We start from the raw sequence: 22,175 nt of genomic DNA, 5'->3' as shown, positions 1-22,175 counted from the left end.
CCCGCGTCCCCTGCATCGGCAGGCGGACTCTCAACCACTGCGCCACCAGGGAAGCCCTCAGGGAAGCCCTCTAGCTGACACTTTAATTGCAACCTTGTTGGAGACTCTGAAGCAGATGGCCCAGCTAAGCAATGCCTGGATCCTTGACCCATAAAAACTCTGAGATAATAAATGTGTTATTTTAAGTCACCAAGTTTGTGGTGATTTGTTATGCAACAATGGATAACTAATACAAGTATCATCTTATTTCTCCTCTTCATCATATTCTTTGGGCAAAGTTTTGGTTTTTTATTCACACTGGTCTTTTACTGGTCTCTCTATCCACAAAATCTTCTGATCGCCGTTCTTTCTATATGTCTTAAAACAATTAAGTCTCCATCAGCAGGAGTTCTGCACTTGGTAATGGCAGACTAGATAATTTGGATCAAGCCTCTTACTGAGAACAGCTAGTAAAACTGGACAAAATAGATGAAAATTAATTTGAAGGCACTGAAGAATCAACAAAGCAGTGAAGAGAATTATGGTAAGAAAATCCTGGATGAGAAGTAGACCCAGAGAAAGAAGCTCTATGTTTGGGTCCATTCCCCTTCAATCAACTACCAATTCTGAAAGCGGCCAAGAGGCTGAGAAATTGAATAAAGGTGCACAGATTCAAGCACAGTGACCAAAGACAGAAATCAATAAGAAAATGATAACTAGGAGATCATCATATATTTGGAATTAAAAAAAAATTCTAAATGACTAAAGGGTCAAAGAAGAAATCACAATGGAAATTTAAAAGCATTAGGAATTGAATGATAATAAAGCCACGTATCAAAAATATGTGGGCTGCAACGAGAGCAGTTCATGAAAGGAATTTTACACCCTGAATTTAACATATTAGAAAATGGAAAAGGCTTACAAATTAATATACAAGCATCCAACCTAAAAAGTTGGGAAAAGAACATCAAAATAAACCAAAGGTAGAAGGAAGGAAATAATAAAGATGAAAACAGAAATTAATGAAATAAGAATCGAATATATAATAGAGTGGGTTAACAAGGCCAAAAATTGGATCTTAGAGAAGACTAATAAAATAAACACTTGCCAAGACTGATAAAGAAAAAAAGTGAGAAGACAGCACCAGTATTAAAAATGAAAAAGGGGAACTCCTGACAGATAATACAAATATTTAAAAAGAGAAGCCTCTCTACTGTGTTTTGCTCATATTTTTTTCTACTTTAAGGTGGAAGCTTAGATCAAATTATAAACCTTTCTTTTCTTTTTTTTTTCTTTTCAAGCACACACAGAACTTTTTTTTAGAGTCTTTTTTTTTAATTAAAAAATATTTTTTAACATCTTTATTGGAGTTCTTTTCTAATTATAACCACTTAAAGCTACAAATATTCCTTTAACAAATTCTTTAGCTGCATCCTACAAGTTTTGGTATGCTGTATTTTTATTATTATTCAGTTAAAAATATTTCTAATCTTATGATTTTTTGCTGACATTTTTATTTGGAAGGATACTGCTTAATTTTCAAATATTTTGGACTTTTCTAGGTATCTTATTAATAATTTCTAAGTTACTTCTGCATGGTCGGAAAACATACGTTGTTAAGATTTTGATTTTTTGAAATGCATTTACTTGTTTTATGACCCAGCATATGGCATATCTTAGTGAATGTTCTACATGGTGTGAAAAGAATGTGTATTTTGCCACTGATGGGCTTTTTTCTCCACAAATCAATAGATTGTTGACAGATTTGTTCAGATCTTCTATTCTGCGATTTCTGTATCTAGTTGTTCTATCAATTACTAGGAGGAGGGGTGTTAAAATCTCTAGTTATGATTGTGGATTTGTCTATTTCTCCATCAGTTTTTGCTTTATGTGTTTGAAGCTTGATTATGCAAATCCACAGCTATATTTATGATATTTTCCTGATGAATTTCTCCTATCATTATAAAATGTTCTTTTTTATTTCTAGTAGTAATCCTCATTTTGATGTCTATTTTATTTGTTACTAATATAGTTTATACTCCTTATTCCTAAGTACTGTTTAAATAACATGTCTTTTTCAATCCTTTTACTTTAACCCATCTGTTTCACTGTATTTAAAGTGTGTCTCTTTTAGCAATATGTAGCTATGTATTGCTTTTTTAAACTATTCTGATAATCTCTACTTTTTAATTTAAGTGTTTACTCCATTTACACTTACTATAATTGTCTTTTTAATTTTTATTTGAGTATAGTTGCTTTACAGTGTTGTGTTAGTTTCTGCTGTACAGCAAATTAATATAATTGTTAATATTAGATGTAGAGCTACTATTTTCCTGTTTTTAATTAGTATTGTTTGCTTTTTTGTTCCTCTGTTCCTTTTCTGCCTTCTTTCGGTTAATTAAATATTTTCTAGAATTATGTTCTTTGCAACTGGCCTTTTAGGTATACATCTTTGCATTATTGCTTTAATAATTGTTCTAGAAATTATAATGGTATCTTTAACATATTACAGTTAATGTTGTAGTATTTTACATAAAATATGGGAACCTCACTTAGTGTAGTTCCATTTACCACTATCCCAACCTTTGCCTTACTGCTGTTATATATATTAATATTTACAATATATTTGAACCCCTATAATACAATGTTACAATTTCTACCCTAAACAATTATAATGTCTTTTAAGAAAATTAAGAGGATAAATATATTTAGTTTTTAGAATTTACCCAAATATTTACCATTTAAGGTGCTCTTCACACTTACTTTTAGATCCAGTTTTCCACCTGATGTAATTTCCTTTCAGTATGAAGAAACTTCCTTGCATTTCTTACCCTTCAGGTCTGTGGAATGTAATTCTCTCAGTTTTCATATTTCTGAAAATATCTATTTTTTCCCAGTTTTTTTGATGGATAGTTTAGCTAGATATAGAATTTTGGTTTGAAAGTTTTCCCTCCAGCATTTAAAGCATTTTAAAAGCCTTATGGCCTCCAATGTTTCTGATGAGAAGTCAGCTGTCAATCATATTGCTGTTCTCCTGTATATACATAACATACACATCTTTACATTATGTCTTTTCTCTGGATGTTTTCAAGATTTTATCTTTTGATTTCAGAAGTGTGTCTATGTGCTTGGTGTGGTTTTATTTGTATTTACCCTGTTTGGAGTTCCCTGAACTTCTTAAATTGTTAAGTTTATGTCTTCCCTCAAACTCTGGACAATTTTATCCATCATCTTTTTAATTTTTTCCTGCCCCCCCCACCCCATCTTTCCTCTCCTTCTAGGATTTTTGACAGGATGTTACATGTATGTTAACCATGTATTACAGTTAGATGTATGTTAACCAATTTAACAATTTAACAATGTCCCTTCAGTTCACTGAATCTCTATTGACTTTTAATATTTTTCTCTCTGTTCTTAAAGTTGGACACTTTCTATTGATGAATCCAAGTTCCTTGACTCTTCTGCCATCTGCAGTCTGCTATAAAGCCCATTCAGTGAATTTTTTATTTCAGTTGTTGATCTTTTCAGTTCAAGAATTTCCATTTGTTTTGTTACTGTTTCTATTTCTCTGTTATGATTCTCCAACTGTTAATTTATTTTCCTTTAAGTCCTTGAATATATTTATAATAGCTGCTTTATATTCTTCATTTGCTAATATCAACATCTGGATAGTCTCAGGATTTGTTTCCATTGGTTGCTTTGCTTTTGAATATGAGTCACATTTTGAATATGGCTTTTCATTCTTTTTCTTTTTGCTTATATAATTTTTATTGCATACTAGACATTCAGAATGATACATCATAGAAATTTACAATTTTTTATGTTCCTCTAAAGTATGTTGATTTTCCTACTTGAAGGCAGTTAACTTGGTTGGACTCAAACATCAAACTACTTCAATTGAAATGGGCAGCAGCCAAAACCTCAGATCAGTTCAGTTTTTTGACTTTCTAGTGGCTGCTTTTTGCCAGGCACCTTGGGATCTCCTATATACATATGGAGTTTGGCTGACAAATAAGAATTTGTGTGGATTTTATATGCAGAATTTAAGGATCAACCCTTCCGTGTTATTTTCCTTTCTGAGACTTCCTCATGATTCTCCCACCACTCTACCAGCCCAGGACTTTGCCCTCCAACATCTCTATTAAAATGGTAGTTTTCTGCCACCCCAGGCCATATGATTGTAAAACGTCCTCAACTATATCTAATCTTCTTTTTAAACTATTCTGATAATTTTAAAATATATTCACAAATTTTTTCATGCACCTTGTTTTTTTTTCTGTGGTACGCGGGCCTCTCACTGTTGTGGCCTCTCCCATTGTGGAGCACAGGCTCCAGATGCACAGGCTCAGCGGCCATGGCTCACGGGCCTAGCCGCTCCGCGGCATGTGGGATCTTCCTGGACCGGGGCACGAACCCGTGTCCCCTGCATCGGCAGGCGGACTCTCAACCACTGTGCCACCAGGGAAGCCCCCATGCACCTTTTTTGAGAGTTGAAGCTTAACCCACTTCCACTGAGTATACGCTGAACCTGCTGTCTCACTTCTAATAAACTGAAAATATGATAGAAGTGACACTATGTGATTTCTAAGACTAAGTCACAAAAGGCACTGCTGCTGCTTTTTCCTCTCAGTCTCTCTCATCACCTGCTCTGGGGGGAAACCAGTTGCCATGTTTTGAGGACACTCAAGCAGCCTGTGTTAGTCTGCTTGGGATGCCATAACAGAATATCACAGACCAGGTGACTTAAATAGAAATTTATTTTCTCACAATTCTGGAGGCTGGAAGTCTAAAATCAAGGTGCCAGCAGGGTTGCTACTGGTGAGAACTCTTCTCCTAGTTTTCAGGAGGCCACCTTCTTGCTGTGAGCTCACACAGCCTTTCCTCTGTGTGTGTGCAAAGAGAGACAGCATGCTCTAGTGGATCTTCCTCTTATAAGGACACTGATCCTATCAGCAATGTTTTGTAGTTTTCATTGTACAAGTCTTTTGCCTCCCTGTTTATGTTTATTCCTGAGTATTTTATTCTTTCTGATGCAATTATACATGGAATTGTTTTCTTAATTTCCTTTATTATTCATTGTAGTGTATAGAAATGTCTTCATCAAATTTTATGGTCACTTTTTATAGTCTCCTACTCTTTGAAGATAATTTCAATTTGGTCTTTTGTTTTTTAAAACATAATAAGCATAGTTGTTTTATACCTGTTTCTGATCATTCAGATAACTGAACTCTCTGCAAGTCTGTTTTTGTTGGTTCATGCTCATAGTGCCCTGTTCCCTTGTGTGCTTGGTTACTTTTGACTGATTTCTGCTTGATGTCCTTGAAAACCTATCTCCATGAATTCTAACATAAAGATGTCTTCCTGGACGAGGATTTGCTATTTCTTCCAGGTATTTACGAGCACTACAGTATATAACTAATTTATATCAAATTCACAGTTTGAAGTTTGTTGGATCACCCAGACAATATGCCTTAGGTTGCAATCTATATGAGAGGTCTCTTAAGCCACAACTTCTTGGGGATAGGTTTTATTGCTTTTCTTTTTCTCCACTGCTCCATTAGGCATCAAGACGACCTTCCCTGAATTCCTCTAGACATGGGTTTTTATCTGGTTCATACTCCTATTAGTTTCCCATGCTTTCATGGACCATACCCTTTGACTCCTCGTCACCCTGTGATTACACCTAGGAACGAACTGCAGATTGCTAAGATGGCCTTGTGGTAAAACTGGCTTTAAAGCTCTGGAAATCCATTCACCTGCTTTTCCACTTTCCCTTTGATTTTGGTCTCATCGTTTACTATCACGTTATCTCTGATGCTTTTAAGGAGAAAGGTTCTACATTCTAGCCAGGATTTTTATTTGTATTCAGCAGGAGAGTTGGTCCAAATAACTGAGCCCTCTATTATCAGAAAATCCAGCAGTTACCTTTTTAAAAAACCCTCCCTGCACTTTGCACCCCCTACCACCCTATCTCGCTTTTCTCCTTCCTACTCAAACTTCTTAAAATAACTGTCTATATATGCTATAACCACTTCCACCTCCCATTCACTCTTCGACCTACTCCAAATTTGGCTTCTACCTACTCCAAATTTGGCTTCTACCTCCAACACTCCTTTCAAAACTGTTCTAAGGTCACCTGTGAGCTCCATGTTGTTATTTTCAATGGATTTTCATTGTATTTGATCTCTTAGGCAGAACTGGGGAGAGTCTGTCGTTCTTTTCTTGTTAAAACACTCTTTCTTGATATTCATGATATCACATACTTATGGTTTTATTCATACATCTCCGTGACTGCTCTTCCTTAACTGATCTGGGAGTTAGTTGCAATGCGATTTAATAGTAAATGCTCTATACTCTGATCTTCCCTTTACTTTTAGAAATTATCTATGAAATTGTAATAAGAGAAATAGAAATAGGCACCGCAATCTATTTGATAAAGGTATTATGGCATTTATCATGACACAGTTATATCTGACTCTCTCTTATTCCCCCACAGTAAGCTTTTAGAACAAGTCCAAAACTACACATAAACACTGAATAACTGGCTACTGAATAAATCAATGAATAAATAAATGAACAAAGATTAATATGCTGTCGTCTCTACTCTCAATTACATTTCAGCCTATTTCTTGAAGAGTAGACAAAAATCAGGACAAATTTGCAATGTTTTTACATAGTGAATAAAATGCACTTGCTAGGAATCTATTATAAACACAAAAGGAATATCCTTTAAAATTATATGTAATTTGTGTTAAAAATATCCTAATAAATTATACAGCATAAACGACTTCCAAAATTAAATATGTAAAACTAGAAAAATCACAGTGGTTTTAATCTGGGATAGCAGGTGGGAAGAAGCTTTTCTGAAGTTGGAGAGAATTTTACTCTGATTTTAAAAAGGAAATAAAAGCACAGTCTTCTGCTTAGTAATGCAGCTTTAGATAGAGGAGCAACCTTCTTACGAATTAATGGAAGTTTAACAGAGTTTTTGTGATCAGGTAGGAGAAATTCCAGGGACAGCTGGTCTTTCTCAAGACAGATGCGACTATTAGGGTTTCCTCTCTGACCTTTTTAAAATGTAGTGGGGCAGGATACTTAAATTTAATCACACTTGGGCTAAAGCTGATGGTCTATTTCTTAAGTCAGAAATAGCGCAGCAGTAAGATTTCCAGGATATAGGTGTGAAACGCAGTCCAAAGGCTTTCTCCAGTGACAAACGGAAGTCTTTCTTGAGCGTTGAAAAAACGGCGTTCTCCTAGAGGTAATTTGAATTTCTCTCCAATCGTTACAGAGACGCAAGCAAAATTTAGCTCTCACTGAAAACAAATGTTAGAACCTAACCCCTGTAGGCCGCCCTCCCCATCGTGCTCAGCCTCAGGCCCAGCCAGGGACCGCGCTGGGGTGTCCAGGCTCACTGGAGGCCGCGACTCCCACCTGCATGGTGTTCCGCCTCGCCCCTCACACGCCGCTGTCGTCTAACTCCTGGCGGGGACTCCTGGCTCCGACGTTCCCTCGAAGCCACAAGGGAGCCCGCCGAGGTCCTAGCTGTTCCCAGTGCCCACTGGGAGGGAGCCGGGAGAACGAGGACCTCTGACGCACGTGCGCCTGGCGCAGCTCTGTTGCCAGGCAACGCGGAGGCGTGGCCTAGGAGGTGGCTGTGGGTACTGACGCACTTGGTCTTGGGCATTTATCCCAAGCAGCGCCTCTTCCGTTCATGATACTGGTGCCGGCATTCCTCCCACCCTTCCCTCCACCATCTCCAAAATCACGCGTTGTTTCCGTGCCTCCGGCACCCTTCAATCCCTGAGTCCTGTCTTCATGGAGAAGTAACAAAATCCTGGGGCGAGAACTCCTCAGAGTTGACGTTCTTAACGTGGAGCCCATAGCTTATATTTGGATGGACTTCAGGGGGTGCCTAGCCCCAGCCCTCGATGCACACATAATTGTGTTGTATGTGTAAATTTTGGGGGGTATTTAAGGACCAGAACTTTCATCAGATTCTCAAATGGCTCTCTGCCGCCACCTTAAAAACCCATTGCCATAGGAGACAGGAGCTCGGACTTTAGGTAGGAAACCTAGACAGTTTGGTTCCTTGGTGTTTAGATGAAGGAAAGGATGTTTACTGGGAGCTGCCAGGAACATGAGGAAAACATATGATGTTATTGCCAAGTAAGGTTATACCCATGGTCACAAAGATGCGAAAAGATTTGGAAATGAAGAAAAAATGTTTTTAGTGACACAGTTTTAAACTCGGGCTCAGCATTGGACTACTCCATCTGTAGTGCCCAGTTAATACAAATCGTACACTCCTAATAGCCTATATGTTTTGTGTGTAAAATATTAATATTAAATATAAAATATTTTAAAACATCACACTATTTTTGTAACCATGTTGTGTTCTTTTTCTCCTCCTCCTCTACCCTTCCCCCTTCCTCCCTCATTCCCCTTCTACTCCTCCTCTTTCTTCTTCTTCTCCTTCTTCTTCTTTTTAATATCAGGGGAGCCCCCCAAAATGTAAGTGGCCCAAGTCTCTCTAGATTTCCGGCAGGCCCTGGGAGCTGCTGCTTGAATTAGCAGTCAACTCCCTTTCTTATTTTGACAATCTAAAATCCAGGCTAGTTGAATTACTGTGCATAGCACTAGCTAACACTGCCTATGCGTTTAGAGCTTTAGAGCCCTTTTGTTACCGAATTAAGTCCTACGGACCTTGCTCAGCCCCTAGATGGGCAATGGCTCTCTGCCTTGGCGGGGGTGGGGGGGGGCAGGATTCTTTTTCCATTCACGTTCGAGCAGCCAAATAACGAAGCCAAAGCTGAGATCACAGCACAAGCTTTATTCAGTATCCAAACAATGGAAAAGCAGGAACTAAGTTCACAGATCTACTTCTTGCCCACGTGTCCAGAGGGCTTTAATTTTAAAGAGTAATGACAAAGGGAGGAGGAGTGAGGTTAATGATGGGGAGGCATATGCATTAGTCTACTGGGGAAGAGGCAGAGTTTTTTCCAAGGGAATGGAGTGCCACCCCTTTTTATCCTTTTTTGGTCCTTAATATCCAGTCTTGGCCACCAGTAGGTGTGTCATTTAATATGCTAATGTAGTAAAATCAGCATATAATGAGATTCAGGGTCTGTTGGAGGTCAGATCTGTCACCATCTTGGTCCTAGCTGGTTCCATCTGGTTTTTGTTTGTTTGTTTGTAGCTTCCTTTTTTATTTCTGGACTTTAAAGATTTATGTTAACTCTTGCTAAAAGTGGGGGTTGGCAGGTTTTGAGCAAAGACCTGGAGCAGCTCTGGCAACATTCTCTGTCTCAAGTCCGCATCTCATCAAGGCAATTCATTTTTTTAAAGAATATACTTTTTGTTCTCTTCTGCTCCTTCTTTCTCATGTTCTTCACGTGGGTTGACAAGAAGTGAAATTCAGGGACTCTGTTAGAAAAAGGCATAATTTAAGCTATAATCAGGGGTCATCATTAGTAAGACAAAGGCTTGTTAGATACTCTGAAGAATATAAGAACTAATCCTACCCACACAGAGAGCCAGCCTTCTCTAATCAGCCAGCAACCAGCTGGTAGAGTAGGCGGTTATCCAAGAGGCCAGGTCAGAAGGGAAAATCCAGGGGAATCTGAAGGGAAAACCCAGGGGAACCTGAAGGGAGAGAATCTCAACATCCATATGAGGTTAATTGTGCCCACTAGACACTGATTTGATGTAAAAAGTTCACCCACTGTGTTCATGATTCTCTACTAGTAAGATGGCATTCTTTCTGGACAAGGCTGGTTGCCTTTCAGATGCTGCAAGGTGAAACAACTATATAACTAATAAGAACCTACTGTATAGCATAGGGAACTCTACTCAGTACTCTGTAATGACCTATATGGGGTAAGAATCTAAAAGAGAGTGGATATATGTATATGTATAACTGACTCACTTTGCTGTACAGCAGAAACTAACACAACATTGTAAATCAACTATACTCCAATAAAAAAAAAGATAAGCTTAATGCTACTACTTGGTAGAAAAAGCTGGCCTCCTGTTATGTTAGTAGCAATAAGAGATCTATTTTACAGTGTATATATCAGAACTTGTTTATTGGACTATTGGATGGATCATGGCCAAATCCTCCAACTAGTATAGTTTTAGTTGGTATTCATGTTCTAAGATTGTTAGCTATTTGGCATTCTGGTATTTTGTAAGAGCTGGTGATTTTGTCACTGAAGAAATCCAAATAGAATAAACTAAAATCGCTCATTAAAACTCAGCTCTACTAACTGCCTTTAATAAAAACATCAAAAGAGCATTGTATATGAGTACCATCAACAGCCTCAAGGACCTAAGGAACATAATTATTCACAACTTTATTATACACTATCTATCATTACAACACTAAGAAAAATATTTTAAGATGCTTTTTAAATTTTCAACAAATTAAACATTTACAATCTCAATCAACTTTTACTGAGAATGCTTACAACACAGGGATTCTCAAACATGTTAAACTTAACAAGGATTGTTTTTCAGAAGAAAAAAAAAATGTCAGTACATCATGTATTCCATAGCGTTGTTTCTGCAGAAAATAGTTGGCATTATGTTAAAAAAAAATTGAATTTAGATTCAAGTATAAACGGGTATATGAATGTATGTATATAATGAGCATATATACAAGTCTACATACACTTCCTTTATATATAGACATTTCTATAAATATTTTGTCATGTATGATAAAACTGACATCTGAGATATTTCTCAGCTATTCTTCAATATGCATATTTTAAATTATCATTTAATCTCTCTCTGATGAAATGTTTATTCTGTATGCCAGTATTTTCCAAAGTTTTACAAAAATTATTTAACTGTATAAAAGTAGTTTCCTAAAGCTCATTGATGCCAATAAGATTTATGAATATGTTACAGTTATTCCCCATGTATTTGTGACTAAATCATCCTATTTTATATCTAACCATAGTCTAAATAAATATAAGTCATCAGGACAGAGTAAGATCTCAGATAATCAGATGAGAAAAACAAAGAAAAATTATTATTGAAGTGTTTATTGACAAGATAAAATGAAATCCTGAGTGAATTAGTATATGTGGGCCCTAATATTGGAAACAATCCAAATAAAGCTGTTTTTCTCAGTTTCACAGAGAATTTTTTGCTAACTTGATCAAATCATGGATTAAATTCCATTTCACATTTATGAGCACTCTAACACTTAGTTTAGTGTTAAAATCAGACATTTTTTCCATTTAGTATTAAACTATTTTTTGTTCACATTTGTAATATTATAAAATACAGTTCTTTTCCATTAACTTTTTGTTCTTAGTTCCTTGAAACAAGAAAAATTAGGAATATGATTGTTCATATTCTTTTTTAAAAAATAAATTTATTTATTTATTTATTTTTGGCTGCGTTGGGTCTCTCTCTAGTTGTGGCGAGCAGGGGCTACTCTTCGTTGTGGTGTGCGGACTTCTCATTGCCATGGCTTCTCTTATTGCGGAGCACGGGCTCTAGGCACGCAGGCTTCAGTAGTTGTGGCTCACGGGCTCTAGAGCACAGGCTCAGTAATTGTGGCTCACGGGCTTAGTTGCTCTGCAGCATGTGGGATCTTCCTGGACCAGGGCTCAAACCGGTGTCCCCTGCACTGGCAGGCGGATTCTTAACCACTGAGCCACCAGTGAAGCCCTGCTCATATTCTCGATGTGAACATAACAAGCCTTTGTTGAAACATGAGTTAATACCAAATATAGTTTGAAAATTCAAGTTCATAATTATGCCCCATGAGAACATAAAATTTTTTCTTCACTTTTCCAATATTTGTATCTTTTATTTCTTTCTTGTCTGAGTTGGCTAATGCATAAGAACTACATGAAATAAAAGAGAACAGAGTATCCTTGTTTTGTTTCTGATGTGAATATAAATACTCTAAAATGTTTTACTATCAAGCCTTCTACTGACTTTGTTTCAGACCATTATATAAATATTGTTAATAAAGATTCATCTCTTTCTACAGGATCTTCTTTGAAGACATTAGAAATTGACATGGAACTTTACCAAAAGCATCTACAGGCATACCTCAGAGATACTGCAGGTTCAGTTCCAGTGAATATCTCAATAAAGCAAGTCATACAAATTTTTTAGTCTCCTGGTACATATAAAAGTTATGTTTACACTATACAATAGTTTATTAAGTGCACAGTAGCTTTATGTCTAAGAAGACCAATGCACATACCTCAATTTAAAATTACTTTATAGCTAAAAATTGCTAACCATCAACTGAGCCTTCAGAGATTCGTAATCTCTTTGCTGGTGGAGGGTCTTGCCTAGATGTTAATGGCTGCTGAGGGATCAGGGTATTAGTCGCTGAAGGCTGGGGTGACTGTGACAATTTCTTAAAATAAGACAACAGTGAAGTCTGCCACATTGATTGACTCTTCCTTTCAGGGACAATTTCTCTGATAGCATGCAATGCTGTTTGATGGCATTTTACTCATAGTAAAATTTCATTCAAAATTGGAGTCAATCCTCTCAAACCCTGCTGCTGCTGCTGCTTTGTTTTTCTTTTCGGCTGCACCGAGCAGCGTGCGGGATCTTAGTCCCCCACCAGGGGATTGGACCTGCACTACCTGCAGTGAAAGCGTGGAGTCTTTTTTTTTTTTTAAACATCTTTATTGGAGTATAATTGCTTTACAATAGTGTGTTAGTTTCTGCTTTATAACAAAGTGAATCAGTTATACATATACACATGTTCCCATATCTCTTTCCTCCTGCGTCTCCCTCCCTCCCACCCACTGGACCGCCAGGGAAGTCCCCCCGCTGCTGATTTATCAACTAACTGTTTATGTAACATTCTAAATCCCTGTCATTGAAATTGTTGTCATTTCAACAATTTTTACAGCATCTTCACTGGGCGTAGATTCCGTCTCAAGAGACCACTTTCTTTGCTCAGCCATAAGAAGCAACTGCTCATCTGCTAAAGTTTTATCATGAGATTATAGCAATTCAGTCACATCTTCAGGCTCCGCTTCTAATTTGAGTTCTCTTGCTGTTTCTACCACATCTGTAGTTACTTCCTCCACTGAAGTCTTGAACCCTCAAAGTCATCCATGAGGTTTAGTATCACCTCTTCCAAACTCCTGTTATTTTAACCTCTTCCTATGAATCAAAAATATTCTTAATGGTATCTAGAATGATGAACCCTTTCCAAAAGGTTTTCAATTTATTACACTTTGCCTAGATCCACTGGAGGAATCACTATCTATGGTAGCTATCACCTTACACAATGCATTTCTTAAATGAAATGCATTTCTTAAAAGACCTGAAGAAATTATTTCTTGATCCATGGGATGTTGTGTTAGGAGGCTTGAAAACAATCTCGCTGTACATCTCCATCAGAGTGCCTGGATGACCAGATGCATTGTCAATGAGCAGTAATATTTTGAAAGGAATCTTTTTTTCTGAGCAGTAAGTCTCGATACTGGGCTTAAAATAGTCAATAAACTTTGTTGCATAAGATATGCTGTCATCTAGCCTTTGTTTTTCCATTTTTAGAGCACAGGCAGAGTAGATTCAACATAATTCTTAAGGGCCCTAGGGTTTTCTGAATGGTAAGTGAGCACTGGCTTCAACTTACAGTCACCAGCTGCATTAGCCCCTAACAAGAGTCAGCTTGTCCTTCAAAGCTTTGAAACCAGGCAGTGACTTCTCTCTAAGCTTTGGAAGTCCTAGATGACATTTTCTCTCAATAGAAGGTGGTTTTGTCTACATTGAAAATCTGTTTTTCAGTGTAGTCACCTTCATTAATTATCTTAGCTAGATCTTCTGGATTTTGCTACAGCTTCTACATTAGCATTTACTGCTTCAACTTGAACTTTTATGCTATGAAGACAGCTTCTTTCCTTGAACCTCATGAAACAACCTCTACTAACTTCAAACTTTTCTTCTGCAGCTTCCTCAACTCTCTCAGCCTTCACAGAATTGAAGAGAGTTAGGACCTTGCTCTGGATTAGGCTTTGGCTCAAGGGAACATTGTGGCTGGTATGATCTTTTATCCAGACCACTGAAATGTTCTCCATATCAGCAATAAGGCTACTTCAATTTCTTATTCACGTGTTTACTGGAGTAGCACTTTTAATTTCCTTCAAGAACTTTTTCTTTGCATTCACAACTTGGCTGTTTGGCACAAGGGGCCTAGCTTTTGGCCTATCTCGGCCTTTGATATGCCTTCCTCACTAAGCTTAATCATTTCTAGCTTTCGATTTAAAATGAGAGACGTGTAACTCTTCCTTTCACTTGAGACCTTAGAGGCCATTGTAGGATTATTAATTGGCCTAATTTAAATATTTTTGTGTCTCAGGGAATAGAGAGGCCTGACGAGAGGGAGAAGTGACCGTGGAATGGCTGGTCAGTGGAGCAGTCAGAACACACACATTTATCAATTAAGTTTGCCATCTTACATGGGCGTGGATCATGGCACCCCAAAACAATTTTAATCAGAATATCAAAGATCACTGATCACAGATCACCATAACAAATATAATGATAATGAAAAAGTTTGAAATATTCTAAGAATTACCAAAATGAGACATAAGACACGAAGCGAGAAAATGCTTTTGGAAAAAATGACACTGATAGACCTGCTCAACACAGGGTTGTCACAAACCTTCAAATTGTAAAAAACATAATATCTGTGAGGCACAATAAAGCAAAGCGCAATAAAATGGAGGTATGCCTGTACTGAGTTGACTGTATTATTTTTCTTTTAATGGTGAAAATATTTTCATAGACTTCCTGATATTGAACCATCTTAGTTGCTGGAATGAACTTCACTTCATGGGGTCATATAATTCTTTCAATGTATTGCTGAATACTATTTACTAATATTTCTTTTAAATGTTTGCATTGATATTTATAAACAGGATTGACCTACAGCTTCCTTTCTTATACTAACTTTGTAAGGTTTTGGTATTAGTGTTTGCTGACTTCATAAAAATATTTTGAAAGTTTTCTTCCTTCTCTGAGCTGGAAAAATCCGAAATTTCTTGTCCTAGTACTCTTGAGGGGAGAGTTTCTAGATAACATTCTCGATTTTTTTTCCAAGTCCATCAGTATGCTTAGATTTTTTTTTTCTTTTTTCTGAGGTCAATTTTGGTAGTGTCTACTGTATTATATATTCTCCATTTTATCTAGGTTTTCAAACTGATAGGCACAGAAATTTGAAAAGTGTTCTTATGATTCCCATTTCTTCTGTATCTGTTTTAATTTCCCTCTTTTCATTTGTATTTCTGTATATTTATGGTTTCTTCTTTTCATTGATTAGGCTAGGAAAATTAGGATAGTTTATTTCATTTTTTTTATAAAGAATAAGATTTTTATAAGAATAAGATTTTTGGTTTATTTACCAATTGTTGTATTTTACTATTTTATAATCAATTAATTTCATCTTTCATTTTATAATTTTCTTCCTCTGCTTTCCTGAGGTTCACCTTGTTGTTCTTTTTAACTTAATGACAAATTCCTAATTCACTCACTTTTTCTTGCTTGACAGTGTTTAAAGCCTTAAATTTTCCACTAAATATGGTTTTGTCAGAGTCCCATAAGTTTTAACATGTAGTGTTTTCATTATCTTCATTTTCTAGATATTGTATAATTTTGGTGTTACCTTCTTTAGTTGGAAATAACGTGTTTTAATTTTCATTTCTATGAGAAAATATTAAGAATTTTATATTCTTAAGCGAAATATGTATGTATTAAAGGGTTGAGATAAATTATATGAATGAAATATTTGCAAAAATATGTTCAGCGTAGAATCTGCATTTAGGATTACATAAAGTTAGTAGGAAATAGTTTTATTTCTGTGGTGTAAATTTATCAATGTGCATTTGCATTTAATTTTAAAATTCATAGCCTAATAAGATATTAAGATTAACATATTTATTAAATGTGTACGGCCATTCAATAGCTACTAAGTGTCTACTGTATCTCCAGCATTGAGGTGGAAACTCTGGGAGTCCCAAAGTAGAAGTCGTGCTTTCATGTCTTTCCACATTTTCTTAGTTCTCTGGAAACAGTAAATCACAGCTCTTATAAAGAATCTTTGACTATAGGTCATTTGGAAGTCAGAAATGCATCCAGTCTGTAAGTTATGGCCCACTATTGTGGACACTGATTACCAAAATAAGAACATGATCCCTGACACATTCTACTTGCACAGTAAATGATGATTAGGTCAGTGTCTGCAAAACTGATGACGACTATTGTGACTTAGTGTGAGGAATGCACGACATGGGCAAAGCAAATCTGGCCCTAAAAAATACTAGCATCTTCCATCATATGAAGTCCTCATAGGCTCTATATTTGCAATATTTATATAGAATATTAATGTACACATGCAATCAAATAATAGAAATAAACTGAGCATAGGTTAACTTGTGAAGATCTGAAAATGACAGAAATTTTCAAACTGGGTTGAATTGTGATGCACATACCATTTTAAATGTAACCTTCTGACCTTCTTCCATTGCGTGGCTGGAAAATAATAAGTGAGAAACAAATCAATGTAACTAAGGAGAGAAGTTAATTTTCATAGAAAGCAGCCTAATGATCTCGATGAGTGGTATTATTTCTTCCTTATCTATATCTGTTATTTCCCTCCTTCTTTCAGTCCATTCTCCTCCAATTTATTGTTAGAATTAGTTTCCAAAATGCAAATCTTACCATATAGCTCTCCTTAGACTTTATAATAACGTTGTAATTCCTTAGCTAAATATCTCATTGGCTAATATTTCTTTAGCTAAATATTTCATTAGAACTTAAGGAGTAATACATCTTTCAGACAGTCATTTCCTACATGAAATGTTATGGAACTAAACTGTGAAATAGGTGAATGCCATTTGGGGTATTTACAAACATGAGTAGTGGATTAGAGAAGAGATCAGAGATGCAATGATATTAAGGCAATAAGGTGGCAACAGAAGTGAATCTCAGACTGTAACACTTGCTGTCAAATATCTTTAGATAAACTACAAAACTTAATTAAAACTTATGAGTTAATGTAAATAAATGCACAGTGAAAGTATTTTTCAATGTTGATGTTGATTGATTTTTAAAAAAAAATATAGTATGAGCATACCCTGAATAAAAAGAATCTTCTACTTTGGCCTGTAATAGGACCTTGGAATTCTTCCTGGAAGAGAAAATGAGGGCATTACAAATCAAACAACAGTAAAAATAAGTGCAAATGCTTCTTGAGAGTATAGTTATTTTCAGCTATCATAATTAAATAATGAGGGAATCAAGGACTTGAGTATATAATTCATATCAATAAATAATTTTTGTATTTCTACTGGAAGAATTTTCAGTGATACTAGCAATATCATCAGCATGTTGTATTTTAAGGTAATTTCCTTATTAGTCTAACAGATACTATTTTCATGAAATTTGTCAGTTGTACATATATTCATCACTAAGTAGGCAGAGGACATTTCATAGATAATTAACTATATTTAAAATCTCCCTTCAGCAGTTTGTTAGAATGAAATGATTTCTTTGCAATACATATTGTATGTGCTAACACATGAACAGGCAAAAATATAAAATAGAATTGTGTCATAGCTAAAATACATAATATATCTATAGAAATTGAAATTGAGGGACAAATTTGGTAACTATATTTATTCAATGAGACTTCAGAGGAGATTTTTCCCAGTATAATTATATTAACAGAAATGGTAATAAAAAAAAACAAATAGGAACGAACTGATTATTCATAATGGATGTATTTTGAAGTGTTTCTTTTCTCAAAATATTTCATTTCAAAGTTAATGGAAAAAAATATTTAACATTTTATGATTTCCATAAAGTTGGTTCTTATAGCTTCCTATTTTCAATAGCAAGTTATAAAAGTATCAGGACAGCAATTATATGAAATTTGTCATCAAGACCTTGTTCAAGTATTCCATAATATAAGTACAATCACATTTTTAGATTCTCAGAAATGACCCTGACATCTATTAAAATTCTAAAATCCCTTCTTTACAACAAATGTATCTTAAATTCTCAACATTCTATATCTAATTCTCATCCTGATTATTAAATCCCCCCAAATTACTTTAAAGATTGAAATTTTTAATATTTAAAAATGTATACATAGGGCTTCCCTGGTGGCGCAGTGGTTGAGAGTCCACCTGCCAATGCAGGGGACACGGGTTCGTGCCCCGGTCCAGGAGGATCCCACATGCCGCGGAGCGGCTGGGCCCGTGAGCCATGGCCGCTGAGCCTGCGCGTCCGGAGCCTGTGCTCCAGAGGCCACAGCAGCGGGAGGCCCGCGTACCGCAAAAAAAAAAAAAAAAAAAAAAAAAAAAGGTTTAAATTTAGGTGACTTAGGCCCAGCAAAAGTAATACTTTACTGTAATTTTCTAAAATTCATGTTTTACATTTTTTTCTCTTAGAGATTCCTAGAAAACCTGGCTTGCTGCAAAATACTTTTAAGAGCTATCATTTGTCCAACAAGATATTATTACTAAGTCAGAGTTCACACTTTTATATAGTTATCTGTAAATACAGATAGTCTCACTCAAGGTGGAACATTTAGATAAAGTACCAAACTGCCCACAATACTGAGTAGCTTTGATTTTGCAAATACTAACACCGAAGTGTTGTAGTAAACAAATAATTTGCGGGTGTATTTTAAGAAACTGGATCTTTAAATTGAAATCTTACACTATTCATAAGTCGGGAAGACTCTTCAGAAAGTAAAAGTTAATTCAAAAAAGCATATATTGGGCTTCCCTGGTGGCGCAGTGGTTGAGAGTCCGCCTGCCGATGCAGGGGACACGGGTTCGTGCCCCGGTCCGGGAGGATCCCACATGCCGCGGAGCGGCTGGGCCCGTGAGCCATGGCCGCTGAGCCTGCGCGTCCGGAGCCTGTGCTCCGCAACGGGAGAGGCCACAGCAGTGAGAGGCCCGCGTACCGAAAAAAAAAAAAAAAAAAAAGCATATATTACTTCTAGAAAGTTTGATGAAAACTGATTTGATTTTTTTCATATTGGAAATTCTAAAATTTTAAGGGGCTACTACAGTCCCTCTTACATTTCTCATTAACGTTGGCAGCAGTATTGTCTTCCATGATGGAAGCTTAGTTCAATGATGTGAAGAATTTAGGGAAGAAATAGTGATCATAAAAATAAATTTTGATGAATTTATTTGCCTAAACTGTATGTGTTTTTAAAAGTATTTGGAAACTTTTGGTAGTAGAAGAATAAAATTAATATGGCATTTAAATTAAGAAAAAATTTAACAATAAAATAATAGAAATATTCAAGATGAGACTACAAAGGAAACAGCATAGTGAAAATAAAATATTTGCCTAGACTGGAAGTCAAGAGATTGTTATAATCTCTAATCCCACTTACTACTATAATCTTGGGAAACTCCTTTAACTATTCCGAGTTGTTTTCCTTTTTGTAAACTGGGGATAACAATACTTGTTAAGTGCCAACAGAGTTGTCAAAAGAATAAAATGAGATCCTATAAGACTAAAAACTATAAGGCATTCCAACAATGTAAGGCATTACTTAAAAATAATGCCTAGAAACTTTCATCATCTAAAGAGTTAGGATTCTTTTCAAAGGACAATAAAAATGCCACAATTTCTAGTTTAAAAATGTGTTAACTCAGTTATGTTCCTCTTAGTCATGTTCATCTTAAACACAGACACTGAGTTTGGGCCATATTTTTGTTAACTGTGGAAAAAACGAAATACCTACGTTTAATGCCTGATATATTTATAATACTTCATGAACCTTACTCTTACTAATGCTTTAATACCTGGATAGAAAGCTTGTCATTCCAGCCATCTGCCGACCTGTACACAGAGGGGCAGTAAATGGTCCTTGATCTTTTCTCCTATTCCTATCTAATGAGTAGGCACACTGCCATGTACTTTCTTAAACCAAGAATGAATAGGTTTCCTCACTGGGAGGCGCACGGCCCTTGGAAGGAAGTCTAATCCCCGTTTTCCTCACTGCCCACAACCTGGGTTAGAAGGGACATAGAATGGGGAGGAGGACAGTTCTCTTCTTCCTGAGTGTGAAAACACTCCTGCGAACAGATGCTCTTCTGTAGGCTACCTGGGTGTTACATGAGGATTACCCAGAAGAAGATCTTATAAACCACCACCACAGGGAATGAACAGAAAGGGCTGCCACACACAGAGTGGCGAAGCAAGCATGCAGTTTGTGTTACATACGTCCACTTTGAACCTCTTCATTCTTCTCTCATGCAGTTGTGGAACAAGCTGCAGCAGCGGATGCAGGACAGACGACTGAGAGACACGAACACACACACGTGATGAGCACAGAGGCTTCTCAGCATTGGGCATAAAGACGGCTTCCTATTTGTTTTTGTTTTTACCCACCATCCTTGCTCCAGACAAAAAAGAACAAGAAAGATGTGACCTAAGACAGTCCTTTGTGAGCATTTCAAAGAGCTGTGGAGAATAAACCAAGAGATGGAATAAAAGTTCCAGTTTTATGCTGGGACCTTGGTCATTCTATTGACGATGCTCTTTCCTGAGGGCCTGAGCTCCATCTGCAGCAGCCAAGAAGGAGAACACCCACCTGCATCTCTGAGAAGCAAAAAAGCTGTCTGTCTGTTTCCAGACTTACTCAGAGTGATTTGGGACACATGAAACCAACTCTGTGAGAATCAGTTTTCCATCATGAACATTTTTATCTGGAAGATTATACTGTACACACATCTAGTAATCTTCTTTATAAATTATATACCTCATTTAAATTGAACATGTGGAACAAGACAACAGGAGACACAAAAAATGGCAATGTGTCATTGCTAGTGAAAAATGTGACTAAGAGACATTTTCTCAAGATGTAAAGATGCCGAGGAGAAGAAAATGAAAGCACATTTGAGACATGTGGCTACCTGATAACGGTTTCATTTTAAAGGCATGACTTCAATTGAACCTTCTCACAAATATTAAATTCATTCATCAGATGGACTACTATAAGCCCCATATAGTGGTTATTCGTTAATCAATTCAACTTGTATTTCATTTGAAGCCAGTATAACCTAACTTTCAACTTCTCACATGTAAGAATATTCAACGGGATAAACATTTAAAACTGAGTTTATGGTTACAGTTACTTTCCCACAGGTAAACACATGCTTAAAATACACTATGCTCCTCGTTTCATAAATTGGTCCATGGTAGTGAGTCACAAGCTTAGAAGGAATACTACAGTCAAGTCATTATTAAGTATTCTAGATTGAAACACCAAAGTAGATTGGTTAGCATTTTAAAAATCCATGCATACAAAAAGAAAAACTACCACTAAAACCACACAATTTAGAAGTAAAATGAATTCAAGTTATTGGTATCTGGCTAATCTTAGAGAGTAAATTCTCAAATTAAGTGCCTAGTTACAAATAAGGAGCTCTTAGGAATACAAGTCGTATTTCTAGTTATATTTAAATACATTTTTGACAATCATCTTTTAAAATAATTCTTAAAATGACTTTGCATAAGTCTGTTTTTCCCTTGCACTAATCACCATCTAAAACAATATGTTTTACTTAATCATTTGCTTTTTTTTCCTCTAAAATGTAAGTTGCATGACACTTACTGCTATATTTCTAGGACCTAGAATTGTGCTTGGCATATAGTAGATACCCAGTGAATAATTGTTGAATGAATAAATGAATGAATTTAATGTACTTGTAGTTATTGAGATATAAAATAAATGTATAATAAATATTGAATTCCATTTGTTCACCCACATGTAAACTTTTAAAAAAAAACATGAATTTTGATCTACTCTATAAGATAAACTGCAAAAACAGGTTTAAAAAAAAATACTAGTGATTACTAATAAGAAGTAATTCTACAACTTACCACAGCATTTGAATTGCCCAACTTTTGTGTCTTCGAATAATGAAATAAGAACTGTTAAAAGAATAGTGAGCTTTACTATAGATAATTAGTGGTTTCCTTTATTATTTTTTAATGTATATATTTATGGAAATCACCTTACCCTTTTGGTATTATCTTTTTCATCTGTTTCCTGTTGAAAAGAGAGATATAGAAATGTCATTATATTATATTAGAAAATCATAATATGTATAATATAAATGTATAGTTTAAAATTTATAATTTATTATAAGATTATATTATATAATTTTTAA

The 22,175-nt window shown here is 35.9% G+C and overlaps 1 protein-coding gene across 2 annotated transcripts in view; it reads right to left on the bottom strand.

Annotated features, from left to right (window-relative positions):
• Positions 1-22,175, bottom strand: part of NMU (neuromedin U) — a 47,823-nt gene that overhangs the window by 1,502 nt on the left and 24,146 nt on the right. The window contains exons 5-10 of one of the 2 annotated variants that reach the window (XM_007121141.3): positions 22,025-22,054; positions 21,886-21,936; positions 20,224-20,298; positions 17,108-17,161; positions 16,464-16,503; positions 8,895-9,405 (exon numbers count right to left, since the gene is read on the bottom strand). In XM_007121141.3, the coding sequence (XP_007121203.1) occupies positions 16,468-16,503; positions 17,108-17,161; positions 20,224-20,298; positions 21,886-21,936; positions 22,025-22,054 (246 nt within the window). In that variant the 3' untranslated portion in view covers positions 8,895-9,405; positions 16,464-16,467. Of the gene's footprint in view, positions 1-8,894; positions 9,406-16,463; positions 16,504-17,107; positions 17,162-20,223; positions 20,299-21,885; positions 21,937-22,024; positions 22,055-22,175 lie in introns of those variants that run through there. The other variant, XM_055085744.1, reaches the window with a different exon arrangement.

The sequence above is a fragment of the Physeter macrocephalus genome, chromosome 7 (assembly GCF_002837175.3).
Source record: "Physeter macrocephalus isolate SW-GA chromosome 7, ASM283717v5, whole genome shotgun sequence".
Lineage (NCBI taxonomy): Eukaryota > Metazoa > Chordata > Mammalia > Artiodactyla > Physeteridae > Physeter > Physeter macrocephalus.
This window is presented reverse-complemented; position numbering and strand designations above follow the sequence as displayed.